This window comes from Trichogramma pretiosum, unplaced genomic scaffold (genome assembly GCF_000599845.2).
Source record: "Trichogramma pretiosum strain Unisexual culture from Peru unplaced genomic scaffold, Tpre_2.0 scaffold10, whole genome shotgun sequence".
NCBI classification, from domain to species: Eukaryota; Metazoa; Arthropoda; class Insecta; order Hymenoptera; family Trichogrammatidae; genus Trichogramma; species Trichogramma pretiosum.
In genome coordinates, this window is record NW_019641652.1 from 1,204,580 (window position 1) to 1,222,733 (window position 18,154).

At 35.9% G+C, this 18,154-nt stretch overlaps 2 protein-coding genes across 2 annotated transcripts; one reads left to right on the plus strand and one right to left on the minus strand.

The window, feature by feature from the left end:
• Positions 1 to 53: 53 nt before the first annotated feature.
• LOC106656436 (protein SERAC1) lies at positions 54 to 3,741 on the minus strand. The gene is made up of 15 exons (XM_014377400.2): positions 3,376 to 3,741; positions 3,150 to 3,277; positions 2,848 to 3,048; positions 2,653 to 2,780; positions 2,472 to 2,582; positions 2,285 to 2,405; positions 2,026 to 2,169; positions 1,693 to 1,947; positions 1,429 to 1,621; positions 1,197 to 1,361; positions 1,012 to 1,139; positions 787 to 939; positions 567 to 713; positions 421 to 487; positions 54 to 346 (listed from the first exon to the last, which is right to left on the minus strand). Exons 1-15 carry the CDS (start codon positions 3,444 to 3,446, stop codon positions 229 to 231), a joined length of 2,130 nt encoding a protein of 709 aa, XP_014232886.1. The 5' UTR covers positions 3,447 to 3,741; the 3' UTR covers positions 54 to 228.
• Positions 3,742 to 4,786: 1,045 nt separating this feature from the next.
• On the plus strand, positions 4,787 to 13,887 carry LOC106656439 (BUB3-interacting and GLEBS motif-containing protein ZNF207). Its single transcript, XM_014377409.2, has 6 exons — positions 4,787 to 4,827; positions 5,858 to 5,984; positions 6,067 to 6,374; positions 6,451 to 6,739; positions 7,525 to 7,972; positions 12,349 to 13,887. The coding sequence occupies exons 1-6, from the start codon at positions 4,787 to 4,789 to the stop codon at positions 12,471 to 12,473; spliced, it is 1,338 nt and encodes a 445-aa protein (XP_014232895.1). The 3' UTR covers positions 12,474 to 13,887.
• Positions 13,888 to 18,154: the final 4,267 nt, after the last annotated feature.

The window sequence follows — 18,154 nt, forward strand, 5'->3', positions numbered from 1 at the left end:
TTTTATCTTGGCTAATGTAATAATAATAGTTACGCTCATTATGTCATTAAATATATTTTATTAAAAAAATAACAGTCTCGTCAGTTCTTCTACTTCTTTTTTTTTTTTGTTTTTGGCACAATCGAAGCGTCAACCCAAACTTATATTAGATAACAAACGAAGAAAATAAAGATAGAGGATATTTACAGACAGTTGAGAGAAAGTCGATCACATTTCTTGGGCTTATATTTACAGAACACGTCCGGCGAAAGAGAATAAATTTTTCCAGCATTGATCCTTCTGATTCGTATCCTGCGTCACGTGACGCTTGATCATCGACAGAACCTTTTGGTACAGAAATGATTGCCTGCAAGGAAATTACACTGATTCATCAAGCTCTGAGTTTGTTTCGTTGCGTACGTGCATAAGGGAATTACTCACCTATTTGCTGGTTTGCAGATAGACAGATGATCTTGCGGTATTTCAAAGAACTCGCCAACTCCAGGATCTGTAATTTTATTGATTATTAAGTGAAAAACTTCTTCACATTAAAAAATAAACATAAAAACATAAGAATTTAAACGAACCAGCTGAAGCAGGATTAACAAATATAAAAGGAACTTTTAAAGCCGTCACCCTTGTTGGTTTTGTTTCTCCGAAACTAATGATTTCTATTTCATGCTCCTTCAGCATATTTAAAAAGTCTTTTTGCAGTTCCAATAATTGCGGAGATTCTAAAAATATTCCAACGATGAATTAATGAATTCATACAATTTTAAGCTTATTATACGATTGCGTAATATTTACGTTCACGCAGCTCTTGAACTTCAACTGACGGCCAAACCAACATTTGCGTTGTTTGATTAAGAGATGCTACGTGAGATCCTTGATGAGGAGTACTATAAAATACAATTCCTTTGGTATTTCGGACTAAATTACTTTTATCACCATTTTTCCATTCTGAAAATAGATTGTTAATTAAAAATTGTTTTTATTTTTTACAAATATTATTAAAGAAAATAGTGTTATTACCTTCTACGAGCATTTTTTTTACTAAAAGTCCACCCATTGAATGGCAGGCCCAAATGATGGAACGTTGGCCAACACCAGCCACCAATAGTTTTCGCGTGAATTCACTGCTACGATCTTTAATCGTACTCCTATCGAAATTTTAACATCAATTGTCGTGCTTAATAACGTTAAATGGTGAAAATTACCTGACGCCTTCGATAGGACACAACGGAGTCCACATCGACAAATTAGAGGTATAGTTCAAACCAAGTACTCGCACATTTGGAACGTCATCGGGTATCCAATCTTTTGGCCAACACGGCGTGTGCCGGGAAGCATCTTTTTCGCTCTGTTGCATGCAGCGATCATCTCTGTATAATAATTATGTTAATTATGCTTCATATAATTTTTTTTTATTTTGAAAATGCGATAGATTACCCTTTACAAAAGAAGGGTCCAGATGCTGCGTTCCTTACGTTGACAGGACAATCGGAAAGAATTACTTCAAAATCATGACCAACACGCTGCCAATCACGTTTTTCCATATCTCGAGCTAAATCTTTAAGGAATTCTGAAGGATAATCTTGAACGATATTTCGAACGCTCAAAACATCTGTCTTAATTTTCGATTCTAGAAGAAAATTAATATTTCTTTTAAAAATTCTTTTTAACTTGCATAGAATGAAGTAGGTAGTAACTTACTTGGTACTGGAACTAAGGCACTCAAATCGCGTTGCCGCCATGTAACAAATACACCCCCCAGCAAACCATGTATAAATATAACATCTAAATTCTTTTTATATGGTGTTCTGTGCAGTGGGTATAGAGGATAAATTCTTTGAGGAAATCTCACATCTTCGATATCATTGAAATCTAAATTTATTAATGCTCGACTAGCTGGTGATGCAAGTCTTATGTCTTCATTTCTGGACCAAGCTGCTAATACTCCAATCCAACCTAAACAGTATCATCATTTATATATCAATTATGAGAATGAAAAATAATAGCATTCAAGTTGCATTTTCAAATATTTACCTGATTTAAAAATATCTTCTAAATATTCTGGGAATAAAGATAAATTTGAAAGTATTTTAGCTATGAATGCACATATCTCAATATCATTTCCAACTAATTTATATATATTCATCAATATTTTTAATCCTCCAGCGTCCGCAACATCTGAAATAGTTATATATCATTTAATGAATTTGAATAAAAATCGTAGTATCTGATATGATAATTATCTTTCAAAGCTGTTATGTTTAAAAAAAATTCAATTTAATTTATAAAGCACCTTTACTGTGATCTTCTAAAGACGAATGATGGTGCAAGGCCTGTATGCAGTTAAAAATAAAATTTTTGTCCCAAACAATTGGAGTATCTGAACTGGATAAGTCAAATTCAAAACTGGAATCCTACAAACAGTTTTTCATTTAAGTGTATTTGAAGAAATCAAAGAATTTATTAAATGTATTACTCACTCTGTTTAAATTTTGAAACTTTTTGTGAAGAAATTGTAAAAGACATGGGTGACAACCAGCACACAGCGCATTCAATTTTTTTAGAAGATCATGTAAACTCTCAACAATGTCCTGGAACGTTAAAATAATTTAACATCTAGTATCATGAAAAAATATATTCTCAGAAACATATGGACTTTACATATACGCTGTTTTTTTCAAAAGAATATGGAGGCCTCAGAAAAAACCTTAAATCTGCTTGAGGAGTTCTTGCCAATGCAACTGCAGTTTGAGCGTCCAGCTGTTGAGCAAAAGTATTATAATGCCAATCTGGAATTAAAATATTTATGTATTTTCCATCCGTATGAATTACAATGTTCTGACTTTGGAAACTCACCTTTCAAATGCTTCATAGAAACAAGAGAATTCAAGGCTTTTAATTTTTCAAACTTATCGCCAGTCTTGGCCAAATGAAACAATCGATGAGCGAATTGTCTGTTCAAGTACTTCCACCATTTGGTCACTATGTAGGATATGTTTTTTGGCTTTTCTTGAACGTATTTTTGCAAATCATCGAAATGATTGAACATGGAGATATCTGTAAAACAATGAAAACGCGTGTAAGTGACACTTTTCATTCATAATTTCGGTCGACTGCAAACGTCACCCGATGTTGTTTATTTTCGGGCTCTCCAATACCTTGAAATCGCGGATCATCGATGTAGATGTAGTGGGCCTGGGTATTCTCCAAATTTAAAATTTTCGTGGGCAAAATCGATCGAAAGAGCGAGGTGGACTTTTTGATCTGGTACAGCAGCCAGCATCCACTGCGCAAAAACGAAAACAAACAAACTAAGGCTTTACGAAAAAAACCGTCGTCATAACCAAACAAACACCATCGGACAATCCGCCTGCATATAATCACCTCAGCACTATGACACAGGCACCCGACGATTTCAGATAGTACACGGTCCTCTTGTAATTGCTCAGCAACATTTTTCTGGCTTTCGTCGTAAAATTCGTCTCGAAACTGACGCAATAACGGCGAGCTGACGTTTACTCTCTGACTCGTCCATCTCAGCACTGCGAATTTTATTTGTGTTATGTGTCGTGCGTGGCCTGTTGTGTGTTTGTTACATTACACTTGTGGCATATCGCGCGATCGATTCTCGATTTATATGCCCCCCGAGCACATGTGTGCAGCGCGTCCGCACATGTTATTATAATAGCCGCTCGAAGGCCAACTTAATGACGATTGCTAAATCCGTATCGGACGATTTTTGCAATTCTAATGCGCTCTCGGCAGCACACACGCACGCACTCGGCTGCAACGGGTGTGTACTACGACTGATCTCTTAGCTTAGTGCATATATATTTTCAAATAGTAAACAAACGTAGGTTCGAACGTTGACAAAGAGATAAACCGCAGCGAAAGATTTCGAAACTTTATCGTCGAGTTTGTATTGATTTAGTATGTATTTTTTCGCGCTTGATCATGCTTAGTCGGAGGGACTTATATCGGAAGAAATGATATCGTAACGGTGATTTTGAAAATTTCGCGCGTTCCGTACGACGAGGACAAAATTATCGACCGTGACGGCGCCGCTGCTGCGTTGTCTGTGACTCGTTCGTTGCTGCGCCGTGAGCTGCGCTGCAGGACGGTCAACCAAAACAAAAACTTTGACAATTTTTATGCGATGAATAATAAATTTTGAAGTGCATTTGTTAAAGACATCGAATAAAGATGTAAAATATTGGAAAACGTTACGATTATTTGCGAAGAAAAAGTAAAATTCTCAACAAAAACTCATCCAGAAATGCCAACTTGCCGCAGGCGCGCCGGCGTGTCTCAGTTTATAAGTTGGCTACGCTGCGCATAGGATATTAATACACAAGCGCGACTCCGAGTCGCGAATAAGTGTGTAAGTGCTTGTGTGCATGAGTGTGCGTGTATCAAAGTAGCGGACATTTTGCTGGGCGCAACTACGACATATATACATTACAACATTGCACTGTGACTGTGTGCCTGTGCTGGTGGTGCCTGCTGTGCCTCTCATTCCGCAGACGGTGGTGTGTGCTTTGCATCGCGGTTCTTCGAGCCTCCCGAGTGTGTAGCACCTATATAATATAATTGTTGTGTGGCACATCGCGCGAGTCAACGGTGCAGCCAGCAGCAGCACACGTATCGCGCACACAGGGCCTTGTCATTTTTTTTTTTTGGCTCGTCGTCGTGTCATCGAGTATACAGACAGACAGAGAGTTTTTGGTGCTCGAGAGGCTCCTCTATCTCCGCGGAGCTACTGAACGTTAAATAACACACGACACACAGAGACAAGATGGGTCGCAAGAAGAAGAAGCAGTCGAGGCCATGGTGCTGGTATCCTTTTTCTGATCGAACAACGAAAAAAAAACAACGAATAATAATAACATCGAGTGACAAAACCCTCGGCAGCGCATCGTTTTTAATTTACATAACGAAACGACGACGACGACGACGACTCGATATGTATTGTGTATCTACGTGGTGGTGTGGCTAATCCATTATTAGAGGCTATAAGTTTCATTTTGGCACGCTCGCGCGCGTGTGCGTCTCTCTCTGTGAGAATCGTACGCATACATACGCCGAGCTATTGTATACGCTTGTGTGTTTGTATGTGTAAGTGTTGGTGCATCGAATGCACGCTATGTATGTGCATTATTACACGCGAGGGCGCGTACACTCGTTTGCCCCCGACGAGTCTCGGCAAAGGCAGACACAATCGATTTTTCCTAGATTTAGCACGGCGCGAGACGGAGGGAGACGGAGATAGTAGAGGTGTATATATATGCATATAGAGTATCGCGGATTACATTATATATATAACGTGTATATATATATCGTCGCTTATACGATAGAAAAAAGGGAACTTGGACGCTGCAAATTTTGTATGACGCGAGGCTTTAGTATATATATCTTTGGGGGCATGTATCTCTCCGCTCGTGCAAGAATGTCGACTAGTTGTAACTTTCACGCGCGACTCCGAAAGAATTTGTAAACATATTGTAATGAATATATAGGTACGTGGAGATCTGCTTTCGCTCTCGCTCGCACGCGCGCGAGCGAGCGAGCGAACGGGGTAGATAAAAAGATTGGAGATTAAGCGAGTGAAAAATTAAGTACATGGAGGGGATATGAGAGAGTACAGAGTCGGTGAACGTTTTAATGAAAGCCTTTACAGCTCGTGCTTCTCTTTCATTGACGTATAGAATTTTAAAAGCCAATGAGTTATGTAGGCATGCCTCGTTACGTTAATGCTATGCATCTGGGAGATTAAATGGGTCTCTCGAGGTTCGATTCAAGGGTTGGAGTCACGACTATCAAGTCTACTTGATGAATCTATTTTTCCTTAATTAAAAATTTAATACAGGTATTGCAACAGAGAATTTGATGACGAAAAAATTCTTATTCAGCACCAAAAAGCTAAACACTTTAAGTGTCATATTTGTCACAAAAAGCTCTATACAGGACCTGGCTTGAGTATACATTGCATGCAGGTAAATATACTCAAAACTATGGCGATTTGTTGAGCATTTAAAAATTCAAAGGATAAAAATTGATTTTCCAATGTCATTCAAGGTTCACAAAGAAACAATTGACAAAGTCCCCAATGCTCTACCCAATCGAAGTAATATTGAGGTAGAGATTTATGGTATGGAGGGTATTCCAGCAAATGATTTGAAAGATCATGAAAAACAAAGAAATGGTAGAGCCGGTTCTCCCAGTTCTGGTGAAGATGAGCCTGCTCCTAAGAAGATTAAACCTGAAGGTCTTTTAGGGACAGCTCCTGGCTCTATGCCTCCTAATATGATGTCTGGACATCCTGGAATGCAGTTTCCAGGAATGCCCGGTATGATGCAACACATGGGAGGCTTTATGGGCCACGGGTAAGTTGGTTTGACTTATCATTATTAGTAAAAATAAAGTTCTTGAGAATTAAACAATTATTTTAAAATATTTTAGGATGGTACCTGGAATGCCTCCCCCAGGTATGCCACCAAGCGGTCCTACAAGGCCACTATTCCCAAGTGCTACAGCTGTTTCATCTGCAGCATCTACAGCTTCTGCTCCACTAGGAGCTGATTTCAAGCCTATTACATCTATGGCGGGAAGTTCAATTGGTCCTGTGAAACCAACTTTCCCTGCGTATAGCAATATTGATCAGAATGCTTCTGTTGGTGATAAAGTTGCAATGATAGCCACCACGAGTGCTACAAGTAAAATAATTCATCCTGCTGAAGATCTTAGTTTGGTAAATATGCAGTTTTTTCTCATGATATATAATGTAAAATATTTTCTTGATGCAGTAATTCTAAACTTTTGTTAAACATTCCAAGTAAAAGACAACTATTGAAAAATTCGGAGAGTATATCTTAGTGCTATAAATAATATCGATGAAATACCATGTGTTTAAAAATTGATAAAATTATTTTATAGTTAGAATATTAAAATCAGAAGAATAAACTTGATTGTAGTAAGCTAGAAAATGTTATCTCATGATTAACAAGGGATAACACTTATAATTGAACTTGTGTAATATTGATGATTAACATGGAAATTTTCTCTTGAACGCATTGCATCTACTGCAGGATACTTTTGTAAGCTTAAATTGTCATATGCTTAATCAGATAAAAGTAGAAAAGTAAATCATGTGCAAAATAGAACGTATGAAGGCTTGAATTAGGTGTAAAAGTATACCATTGATTTGATATCGCTTTCATCGAATGTTCCATTCATCTTTGTTCATGAAGCTTGTTTACAACTTGATATGAATGATGTGGATTTCAACATAAATTCTAGCTCTCCACTCTTTTCTTTTTCATAAGTTTTCTTGCTATTGTCACATAGGTAAGAATTTCATGATAAAATGTATTGTACTGAAATTGTTGTTACTGGGCCACAAAAAAATTAGAACCAATTATCTACACAACATTTTGGTATAATTAAGCCTGCAGTCGGAAACGTTACGAATAATTGTTCAATTTTTGCCATAATCATATTGAATTGGATTCGCTAACAGTGATTTTGATATTACAGGAGGAAATACGAGCGAGATTGCCGAAATATCAGCGCCGAAAGGACGATCAGAACAATTGCTCGAGCGGGCCTCAGACGATAACAACGTCGACGGCCGCGGCAATGACGAGCGCGGCCATTCACCAGGCCCAGCAGCAGGCGCAGCAACACGCCCACCAGCAGCAACAGCAGCAGCAGGCGGCGGCGGCGGTGGCGGCTTTCCAAGATCAGCAGCATCGCCAGCAGGCTGCACTCAGTGCGCTGCAGCAGCAGCAGCAGCAGCAACAGCAGCAGCGCTTCCCCAGGCCACAGGTCATGGCGATGCCACAAGTATCCACCCAGATGACGATGCCCGTGAGCTCGGTCGCGCTCATGGCGCCGCTCATGAGGCCCACGATGACCCTGGCCGCACCTGCCCTCATTCATGGAGGTAACATGATGCGTCCGCCCCCCATGGGCCTGCCACCAGGTAAGTCTCCTCGATTCTGCTACGATTAAAAGACAAAAACGAAAAAAAAAAAAAAACGTTTATTACCGTCGCCCTAACTCTTTCGATCATTACAATTTGATTCTTCAATTTTTGAAAAATTTTAAAACAAAAAAAAATGATGGAAAATATGACAACGATTATCACACGATTTTCATTGTATAATATGATATATAATCCATGTTCGTCGTCCTCTCGATTACCCTTATATACTCTCACTTATATACTTTTGATATAATAAGCTCGTATTTTTTTATTATATACTACTGTGCATATTATATGATTGTTTATATTGCTATATTACTCTTTTTCTTTACGCGATTGTGTCTACATCGTTCAAAGAACGACTTTCACTATATATACACAGTATTTTATACATTACTTTCGAGTCGGTCTTGATAGCTTCAAAACAAGCTGCACATTTTTATTTCTACCTTTACGATCTCAAGTCCAACCCTTCTTCAGTCGAAAGATGGAGAAGGGTTCGATGACGCATCTCTTAGACGGTAAAATGTCAATGCCTTTGACATGAACATTTTCCCAGCGCGTTTGAAGAATTGAATAAGTGACAGAATTAATTGAATAACACAAACGCGTACGTGGTTTTTTGAGTCACTTAAAAAAACAAACAAACAAACGTTTTGACGATATATAACGGTGCGTTTGCAGGATACCCTGTCACTCATCGATGAGTGTCTCAAACCGCAAATCCGGTCTCTGGTTACTAAAACTCGTGTTTTAGACAAGTTCAACAAGGTTGGTCCTTAGCAACTTAGCATGCGGTGAAATGGCCTATGTATATCTTTTTTTTATTATTCAACTATTATATTTAATTCCATTATACTTCTAAATCACCTGTCTCATTACACCATTGTTGATTATTGCTATTTATATACATCGTGAGAGTTCACAAACATAATTTCTTGTTTGCCATGTTTATTAAAAGCTCAGTTCTTACTTTGTTTTAATTGTGTCGAGCAGCTGATTATTAATCAATACTTTTCTGCTCCAATCATCTATCTACCAGGTTGCTTACTATATAGTTTTATTATTACTAAAATTTGCTACTGTACGTAATTTTGATGATAAATTCAAGTGCAACAGATGCTCGATCACCCATTTGGTTTTTTTTTTTTTGCTCTTTTTAATTACTTTTTAATTTTTTATATTGTTTTGTATCACTCATTTAACATACATTGTTTGATCATTTTTATTTTCAATGAATTTATTTTTGGTATGTATAACCTGTAATCTTTGTATTCATTTTTGTCTGAAAATTTAACTGGTAGCTTGAAATTCCTGGTGTTGTGATCTATATATATAAAGTAGTAGTGGTGAGCGCTTTCTTTGGGCACGGTAAAGCTCCATTACTATATTAATGATAAATTGTTATTGTTTTTGTATGATTTTCTTTCATGAGGTTTCTGTTAGTCTATTGTTCATGCTGTTGATTTTCTTTCGGAGAATCGATGCACATTTTTTCATGAAATTGACCGTCTTTGTGCTGCATATTTGTTTTTGTTACCAAGTCTTGCGTTTTCCATTATAATTAATATATACATGGCACTTGAAACTTTTCTTTTTGTATATATAAAAATTTATAAATCTATATATATTTAGATACAGCGATAACCTTTCTTTATCCGAAGACATAATTGACTGTTAGAACAGGCATTTGGCAAGTACATTAATTATTTACTGAACAAAAATCACTTTTATCTAACTGTTAAAAACTAGTAGAGATATATATTGCGTTCAAGCTTTTTATGTTGTAACTAATTTTTTTTCTTCTTGGTCATCTCATGGCCACTTAACGTCTGGAAATTTGCATCGTGGTCTTGGACCAATGGCAATGGATTTTGACAGAGGGTGGCAATTATTTTAATAAATTGCACTCTCACACAAGATCATGTTTTGTTGAAAATCACTCGAGTAGGTCATAAATACAAATACGATAAAAACAAAATTTTTGTAAGTAGAGATTTTTTATTTTGCTTTAAGTATTTCATATTCATCTTTGTATGATTTCTTTTAAGAGTTAGGTTATCAATTATAATAGCCTACTCTAGGTATTAGGTGATATTCATAAATATCTTTGAAAGGGGATGAGTTTTTTTAATAGAAAAAGCAATGAATGTAGAAAGCTTATTTATGTCATGACTAATACTAATATTAAACATAAGTTGACTGAAGTAGCTACACTAAAACAATTACACACAAAATATTATATTGCAAATGTTGGCTCACTTAATTTTATTAATACATCAAATGCTTATGCCTTATGTATTTGAATGAAAAAAAAAACCAGCGAATTTTCTAACTCACACGGTACTTTTCGTGAAAAAAAATTTGCAACATCAAATGACGCACACTCAATGTGAATAAAATAACAATCTACTTGTGACGTATTATTTAAGTAAAAAAAACATCATTATTGACTTTTTTTTTCACGCACGTTATTTATTTTTATGATTTGAACAAAAAAAGGTTTTACAGTTAATTACCATAAGGTCTAATATTGATTTGATAATAGCTTCTGTGTCTCTCACAAATATCAAAGATTTTTTAGATAAGTCGAGCCGAACGACAGTAAGTAAATGAATTCACGTTATACCAAGTACTATTATCCTACTTAGATTTATTTTTTACTCATATTGCTCTTTTTTTTTTTAATTTAATTTGAATATACTGTTATATACTTGCCATTTATACTAACCGGATGGAAAAAATATTTAACAACAAATTTTTTCCATAACTTTATCTCTTCTCTTACTACTTAAATACTACTACTATATTAATATTACTACCTCTACAAATACTACTCCTAATACTACTATTACTACCTTTTTTCTGTTGATCGCGTCGAATTTTTGCACAGAAAAATATATATATCATGAAATATTGATGAAGCCGAGTTTGAATCGAGGCCAAGTTTTGCGCTCTTGCTTCTGCTCTGTAAATTTTTAGCCGACAAAACTTTGTCTCGTCGAAACACGACCCACTATACTATTGTGCTCGGTCTCTATACTGTGTAATGCCTTTAGAATTTTATTCTATTATCAATAGCTATACGTACTTTGTGCGAATCAAAGTAAACAAAAAACAAGTTCGAGGTACGATGAGAAAGGGATGAAAAAAAAATGTACGCGTGACAGCCGATGGATTGACTTTTCTCTCTGTTATATATGCGTCGGGTGTTGGGAACATTTTTGTGTGATTTTTGCGTGTGTACAGTAGCTCTTATTTGAATTTCCAATTATATTTTCCGTGTTACTTTTTTGTTGTTGTAATCTGTGTACTTTGTTATGGTGGTGTTTTTCTGATCTTTTTTCGAATACAAGCACAGATAATTTCGTCATGCATGTCAGACACTTTGATTTTTGAAAAAAAATCACGAACGAGTGAAGTTTTTGCCGGGTTCTATGCTTTTTTCAATGGTTATTGGTATAATAGATTTTCTATAATTAGTTGTTCTTTTGGTTTTCTTTACAACCATCATAATGATTATGGTAGAAAGGTACTGTTAGCAATCTTTTTATATTTTATCATTGAGTTCATGATTTTTGTCTTAAAAAATTCAGCATAGAATTTTGAATAAAGTGAAAATGAATGCCTAAAATCGGCTGTCACGCGAACTTTTTTTCTTAATAAATCCAAACGTTGGTAAACACTTGCGAAACCATAAAAATAGTTTCGTCGGTGTTATCACGTTACGTAAGTATATTAAAAAAAAATTGATTCAATTAGTACACTCACACTGTCAATACATACATAATTACACGAAATTGAGAGAAAAAAAAAAGCAGAGTGCACCTCTGAAGTATTTTAATTATACTTTTGCTACGAGAGTGATATCTCTGAGGCTGTAAAAGATTCTGTAAGTAAACAGTTTTTTTTGTACCTCGACACTTTGCTGTTTAGCGCACGAATAGGTGCCAATCAGTAGTTTTTTTGGATCAATGAACCTTTTTTTATATATATTCCATCACAAGCAGAATTTTTTTCACGCCTCTTTGAAAAATCTATATTATTATTATATTTGTCTGTGTGAGCAGCGAGATGTGCGTTTTCAGCGAGATTTGCCTCCTCGACTGATGAACGAGTGCGTGCATAATTCATATATCGATGCACACAATATTCAGTCGAATGGCTGCAATTGATTATTATCAAAATAATGAGTAATTTAAAGCAGGAAAGAAAAAATGATCAATTATTTTGACATGAAATATTTAACAGTTTCGCGATGAAAAAAAAAAAAACGAGTAATTTGTTTTAAATCGAAAAGAATAAGGAAAAGAAAGTCGAAAGATTCGCATTGCTCCGAGCGAAAACTGATCCGAGTTTGCGTGTGTTTTCAGGTATGATAGGAGGCCTGCCACCGGGCGCGATGCATCCGGCATTCGCAGCTGCAGCCGCGGCCAATCCGATGGGCTTCCCCGGCGGGCCGATGCTGGCGCCCATGATGCATCCACGTTTCAGATGATCGCCACCCGCGGCAGCCGCAGCCATGAGAGTGCTTGCCGCCGATCCTGGGCCGCCTGTCGTGGCTCCGCCAGCCCCCGTGCATTTGGTGCTCTGGGCTAGACCCTAAAGAGACGAAGCAACAAACAAAAAAAGAAAGGGAAAAAATATTCAGCGAGAAAAAACGAAACATTGAACATGCGCCTCTCGAAGCTTTTTAGTCAATTTGCGTGACGACGACGACGAGGATGATAACGATGACAACGACGACGATAACAAAGTGTGAAGAAAAAAAAGTGAAATGAGTTTGTTTCTCATTTTTTTACCCGGGGGCTGTTCGCACGATTCACATCCACGAGACGACGGAATGAGAGTGAATATAGAGCGAGCGAGAGAGAGAGAAAAGAAACAAGAAAGAAACGAGACCTGCAATAAATATATTTTAATGTAAATGAACTACTATTGTTGTGAGGTCATCGAAAACATGGAATTCATCAACGTGTGCTCAAATACCCCCTTGTCTATCGACCTTGGTACAGAACCACTAAGCAGAGCAGCGATTGCCAGCCAAGAAACACAGAAGTTAGCAAATACTCATTGTTTTACTTTTAAATATAATATATCATGAATTAATGATTATTAATCGCTTATATATATAACGTACTATATAAATAATAATATTACTTGAATTAACTTTGACGATAGAAGAGCATTACGTGTGTGATTACTGTTTTTCGAATCGCGATCGTGACTGTTGAGTAATACTATAAATAATTAATAATAATGATCAGTATGTAAATGATTATATACGAATATATTTACTCGGCTCTCGAGTGTTCGACTTGACGATTTATAAAATAACTGTGGGGTCGATAGAGTGCATCGTCCTTAGTGCGTGTATTGAACAAGTGACGTGTAAATTGTTTTAACTTCTCACGTTGCTCCACTAATGTACATATATAGATAAACAACTTGCAGGTTAGTTCGTTGATCGATTTTTTTTCCAATTAACTATTTCACTTTTTTGTCAATATATATATATTTAATCATTAAAGCGTAGTAAATATTGGATTGGTTACATTTAATGCTTGCACCGAGTTCGTTCATCGAGTTGTATACCTTTTCTTTTTACACGTTCACTCTTGTAATTTTTTCTTTTTCTTTTTTTTTAACTTTTCTCTTTGTATTATTTTTATTTTATCGGGTGAATTGTGGTGCATCGTTCACCGCGAGTGTGTTCTGTACATACTTAAAAATAATAATCCAATGGGTGACTTTTTAGCGAATCAACTCACGTATACGTTCGATGATAAGCGAACGTTTTTGTTGTAATTATACGTAATTATGAATGAATTATATATCTATAACAAATATGTATAAATATATTGTTACCCTCATTAAATTGTATCTGTACAGTGTAAAGGAATCAATATTAACTGAATGATTTTTTTTCTTTTTATTTCCGTTAACATTTTTTATCGAATTTCGAAGTGCCGAAAACCAAGCACTTGTTGTTTTATTCAGTTGTTGAAATATAAATAATAATTACTCTGCGTTCATCGTAACACAACAAATGAACTCAATTTTTAAAACTAGCTTGTGTCTAGTTGAGATATTGTTACAAGCACATATTTGTTCTCGCATAGTTTTGCTTTATATGTGTTGTATTTATAAAAATTCATGAATTAGATAACTTCAGTAGTTATAGTACAATTGTCGATATGTACAATGAGTAAAGAATTCGAAATTGTTTATAGACCGATGTCACATAATATTTATGTGCATTAGAATATTAACCTTATAATTCTAACTATTCAAAACGTAATCCAAATATATGCATCGTATTTGATAAAAAAAAATTTAAAATGAATCTCGATAGATATTCTCGGTGCAAGAAAAAAACTATAGTCGCAACTCATACGAATCGAATGTATTAATCGACATAAGCACGAGAGTGTTTAACTAGACTCTTTTCATACTCACTTGAAAGCGAGACGGGCATAATAAATTATAAGTTAAAAAAACGTATAATACAAAGAAAAGTGACTATTGACATAGTCACCACACACGTGACTTTTTACTCGTGCGCGTGCATTCGTTGTCTTCCCTCCTTTTCGATTCTCGCGCTTATAACCCTAGAGACACCAGGATATATACGTTTGCAAATGAGAAAATCGCGAAAGTGACTCCTTTTCCAATGATTGACGTTGTTTCAACGATAATTGGCTTTCAACTTTAGTCGAGTACAATTCATACACTTTATGCTCTTCTTCCTATGGCTCGATCGAGACGAGTTTCACTTCTTTTATGGTTGATGCTACTTTATAAAATATATATTGAAATTATGAAATTGGCTTGAAAATACATAATAATAATAATGTCAGTGTTAGAATGAATGGCGACGAAAATAAAAAGGCACAAGCAATGTGTTCTGGGCTCTCACTAAGTCGACAACGTCGAAAGCAAATAAAGAAAACGTCGGTACGCGCTGTTTTGAAACTGTACGTATTATACCCTACATTGTTTACATATATTAAATAGGCTGAAGGAAAAACTGCAACCAAAAAATACAACGGAAATATTGCTAAAATGATGCAGACTATGCTCGTTCACTCGTACGTTTTTAATGAAAATTTCGAATCGAAGTAAAATTAATGATCTAAATTAAATTCCATACGCTTGAAGAACAAAACTCATAGTTTTCTCTGTGATCGACTGTTTTTGATTTTTACTATTAATAGTTTTGCTACTACAATCACCATGATATATCGGTGCGCAAGCATACAGTTTGCCATTTGACAAGAAGTAATATAATCAAAAGATTTTCTTTGAATAGTTATTTATTCAAAGGCACATGATGATATAGAGAACAAAAAAAAAGAATAACTACCTTATTCAGCTGTTGTCTCATAGAATGAGATGGCAATATTACTGCAATATAAACTGTGGTATAAGGCTCTTGAATCGAATTTATGATAAAATAATACAATATAATAAAAATTATGGCACGCTTTGATTATTCGTTCATTTATGAACTTTTAAGATCGCGTAATCACATCCATCCAGCTTTTTGGTGACATTTTTTAAACATTTTGATCAGATCGTTTTATGAAAAAAAAATTAAATTAAAAATAAAAATAAAGGTACTTTGATCAACGCGTGTCATTCTATACATATTGTTTCAGCCAATCACAGCTTTATTATCGCTGTTGGACCGCAATTGCTGGTCCCTTGCCCAAACGTGGCAGGCGATTGTATTGGTCCTACCGTCTATAGGATCGCGAAGCTACGGAATATATTATTGAAATTTTCCAACCAAATTTTTTTTTTTTTCATTTCTATACTCATTCGTGTCGGCCAATGGACACTTTTTACATTCGGTAGCCTCGCGATCCGTCGAGAGACGCGTGGCTGGACCGAGAAACAATATAATAATTATAATTATGACATATGTGTATTACGCGAGTACATTAAAAAAAAATTTCAACAATTTTTATTGTCAAAGAGAACAATTTATAATTGGAAAACCAATAAAACTAGCGCTAAATCAATTCAATGATTACTATATTATGAAAATTATTCACGCTGTCTCAACATCTTTTGTAACACGTCGCATGATTACCTTGAGGTATGATTTATTTATTCTATTGTTTATACATTTATTTTTATTTTTTTATTTATTTTTTTTTTTAGTTGAAACTTAATGAGTATATTTATATGTATACATGTGTATATGTATACAACATGTATGAATATAAGTGTATAGAGCTATTTAATTTGATGACACCTATGCTGTTTGATACATATATTATATAACTTAAAATTTATAGACTTTAAGAGGTTAAAATAAATAAAGAATTGAACAAAAAAAAAATAACACTGCAATGGTTTACGTGCTTGAATGAAACCCATCATTTTCCATATTTTTCCCATAAATTTTGTACGTAAACGTACTAATTGGACACCATTTTCACTGTTGACATTGAAGAAAAAAATGTTATACGATTCGCTCGTCGATTGAAAAAAAAAGCAACAACAACGTATAAATCGATCGTAAAGAAAAGGATAACGTCTATACTTTTTAATGTTAATCTCAAAACGATTTTCTCTCGACTCGAGTAACAACGATTAATCTCGATTTCTGATTTTCTTATGTAAAAATAAATGACCTGACTAGTACAAGGTCGTGCACACGCGATAAATTCATTACGCGACTTTTAAATTACATAGCCGCCACGCGTATCGATTGAATTCAAAGTTATCGTCGGAATTATACTTGGACCTCTATACGCTGCTCTCACTCTCTCTCTCTCTCGTCGATTCGAGTCAAAAGGACAAAGATGATCATCTGCCGTGCCCTCGTCGCCTCCTTCGTTGTACAAATACAATGCGCGCCTCGCAATAACACGTATTTGAAGTAAAAGTCCTCCGATCGAAGCGAGTGCACGCTGCACTGAGCACACGATACACGCGAAGTCACTTTTATTTGCGTCATCTAATTCGAACGTGCTGCACATCAGGTTCATCCGAAACACGTATAGTAGTTCGCCTCTCGAAGATATGCGCGCGCGCTGCAAAAATTTCAAGAGAGAAGGCGAAAAAATTTCAAAGGAGACCCATGCCGCGGTGAACCCTCGCGCTCCGATCGGTAAACGAAGGTGCAGTATGTATTTCTTACTCGTTCATCCTTATATACAGTTATTACATGACAATGTGTGGCACTCGAGAGACCACGTGCGCGAGAGGAGAAAGACAAAGTGAACGTCGCACAGCAGAGAGCAGAAAGAGAGAGAGAGGGTCGATGTTTTCCATTGCGGCACACGCGGCGACGCGAGGCTCGCCGATTTCTTTCGTTCGGGTAAGTATATACGAGATCCGCCGAAATATACATAATAGCTTTATACATAAAATAATATACACCTCTTGGTGCACAAATGTCGGGTGCATGCCGATCCGAGAGCGCGCCAACTATATAATACGCTGCAATCTGCTTTTTTATACAATACAAACGAAAAGTGAAAGCCAACAAGTGTAATGCTCGAGGAAACACGATTATTTGATGAAACGAGATAGATAATACAGTGCACTTTCATTGGTATATAGATAAATTATCGAGACTGATTTTTTGATAATTTAAGGGCTCGAAGAAGGCTTAAAAAATAGGATTTTTATTGTATTTTTGGGTATGATTTTTTCGCTCTTTGTCATAGTATTTTTCAAAATTTTTAGATTTTTACTGAGATACAGCCATTTGTGCGAGTCTTCTTCGTATGCTTTGCGAGTTATATTTTTTCTTTTTTCGCATTTTCTGGCGTTTTACGTCTTTGCAAAATGCACCCCACTTCTCGTAACATTCAGAACGAACCTTTGAAACTATAGCACAGGGGGGTCACGTATACTTCTTCCGAACACTCAACATGAGTAGTTATAAGCAGTTTCTAAGTTTGCCGCTAGGCAGCGTGAGACGAAGAAATTAGTATAGTTATATTATCCCACTCTCCGACCCGAAGTTCCGCGTGGTCCATGTACGGCCTTTCATTAGGGTGGTCCACTTTTTCAAAAATTTTTTGTATCTCGGGGGATCCATCGGAATCAGAAAGTTTGAGGTTTAAAATGAATTTTCCCGTAAACTAAAACTCAAAAAAATGATTTTAGATGGTGTCGATGGATTTTTGAAATTTAAAAACGTGCTCCAGAAAAGAA

Bases quoted from the DNA above. Each gene is read 5' to 3' on its own strand.
- LOC106656436 (XM_014377400.2), bottom strand. From the start codon at position 3,446: ATGTTGCTGAGCAATTACAAGAGGACCGTGTACTATCTGAAATCGTCG. The intron at 2,781-2,847 runs GTGAGTTTCCAA...TTTTAATTCCAG, and splicing joins TTCTATGAAGCATTTGAAAG to ATTGGCATTATAATACTTTT. The intron at 488-566 runs GTTCGTTTAAAT...ATAAAATTACAG, and splicing joins TGTTAATCCTGCTTCAGCTG to ATCCTGGAGTTGGCGAGTTC.
- LOC106656439 (XM_014377409.2), top strand. From the start codon at position 4,787: ATGGGTCGCAAGAAGAAGAAGCAGTCGAGGCCATGGTGCTG. The intron at 5,985-6,066 runs GTAAATATACTC...ATGTCATTCAAG, and splicing joins TGAGTATACATTGCATGCAG to GTTCACAAAGAAACAATTGA. The intron at 7,973-12,348 runs GTAAGTCTCCTC...GTGTGTTTTCAG, and splicing joins CCCCATGGGCCTGCCACCAG to GTATGATAGGAGGCCTGCCA.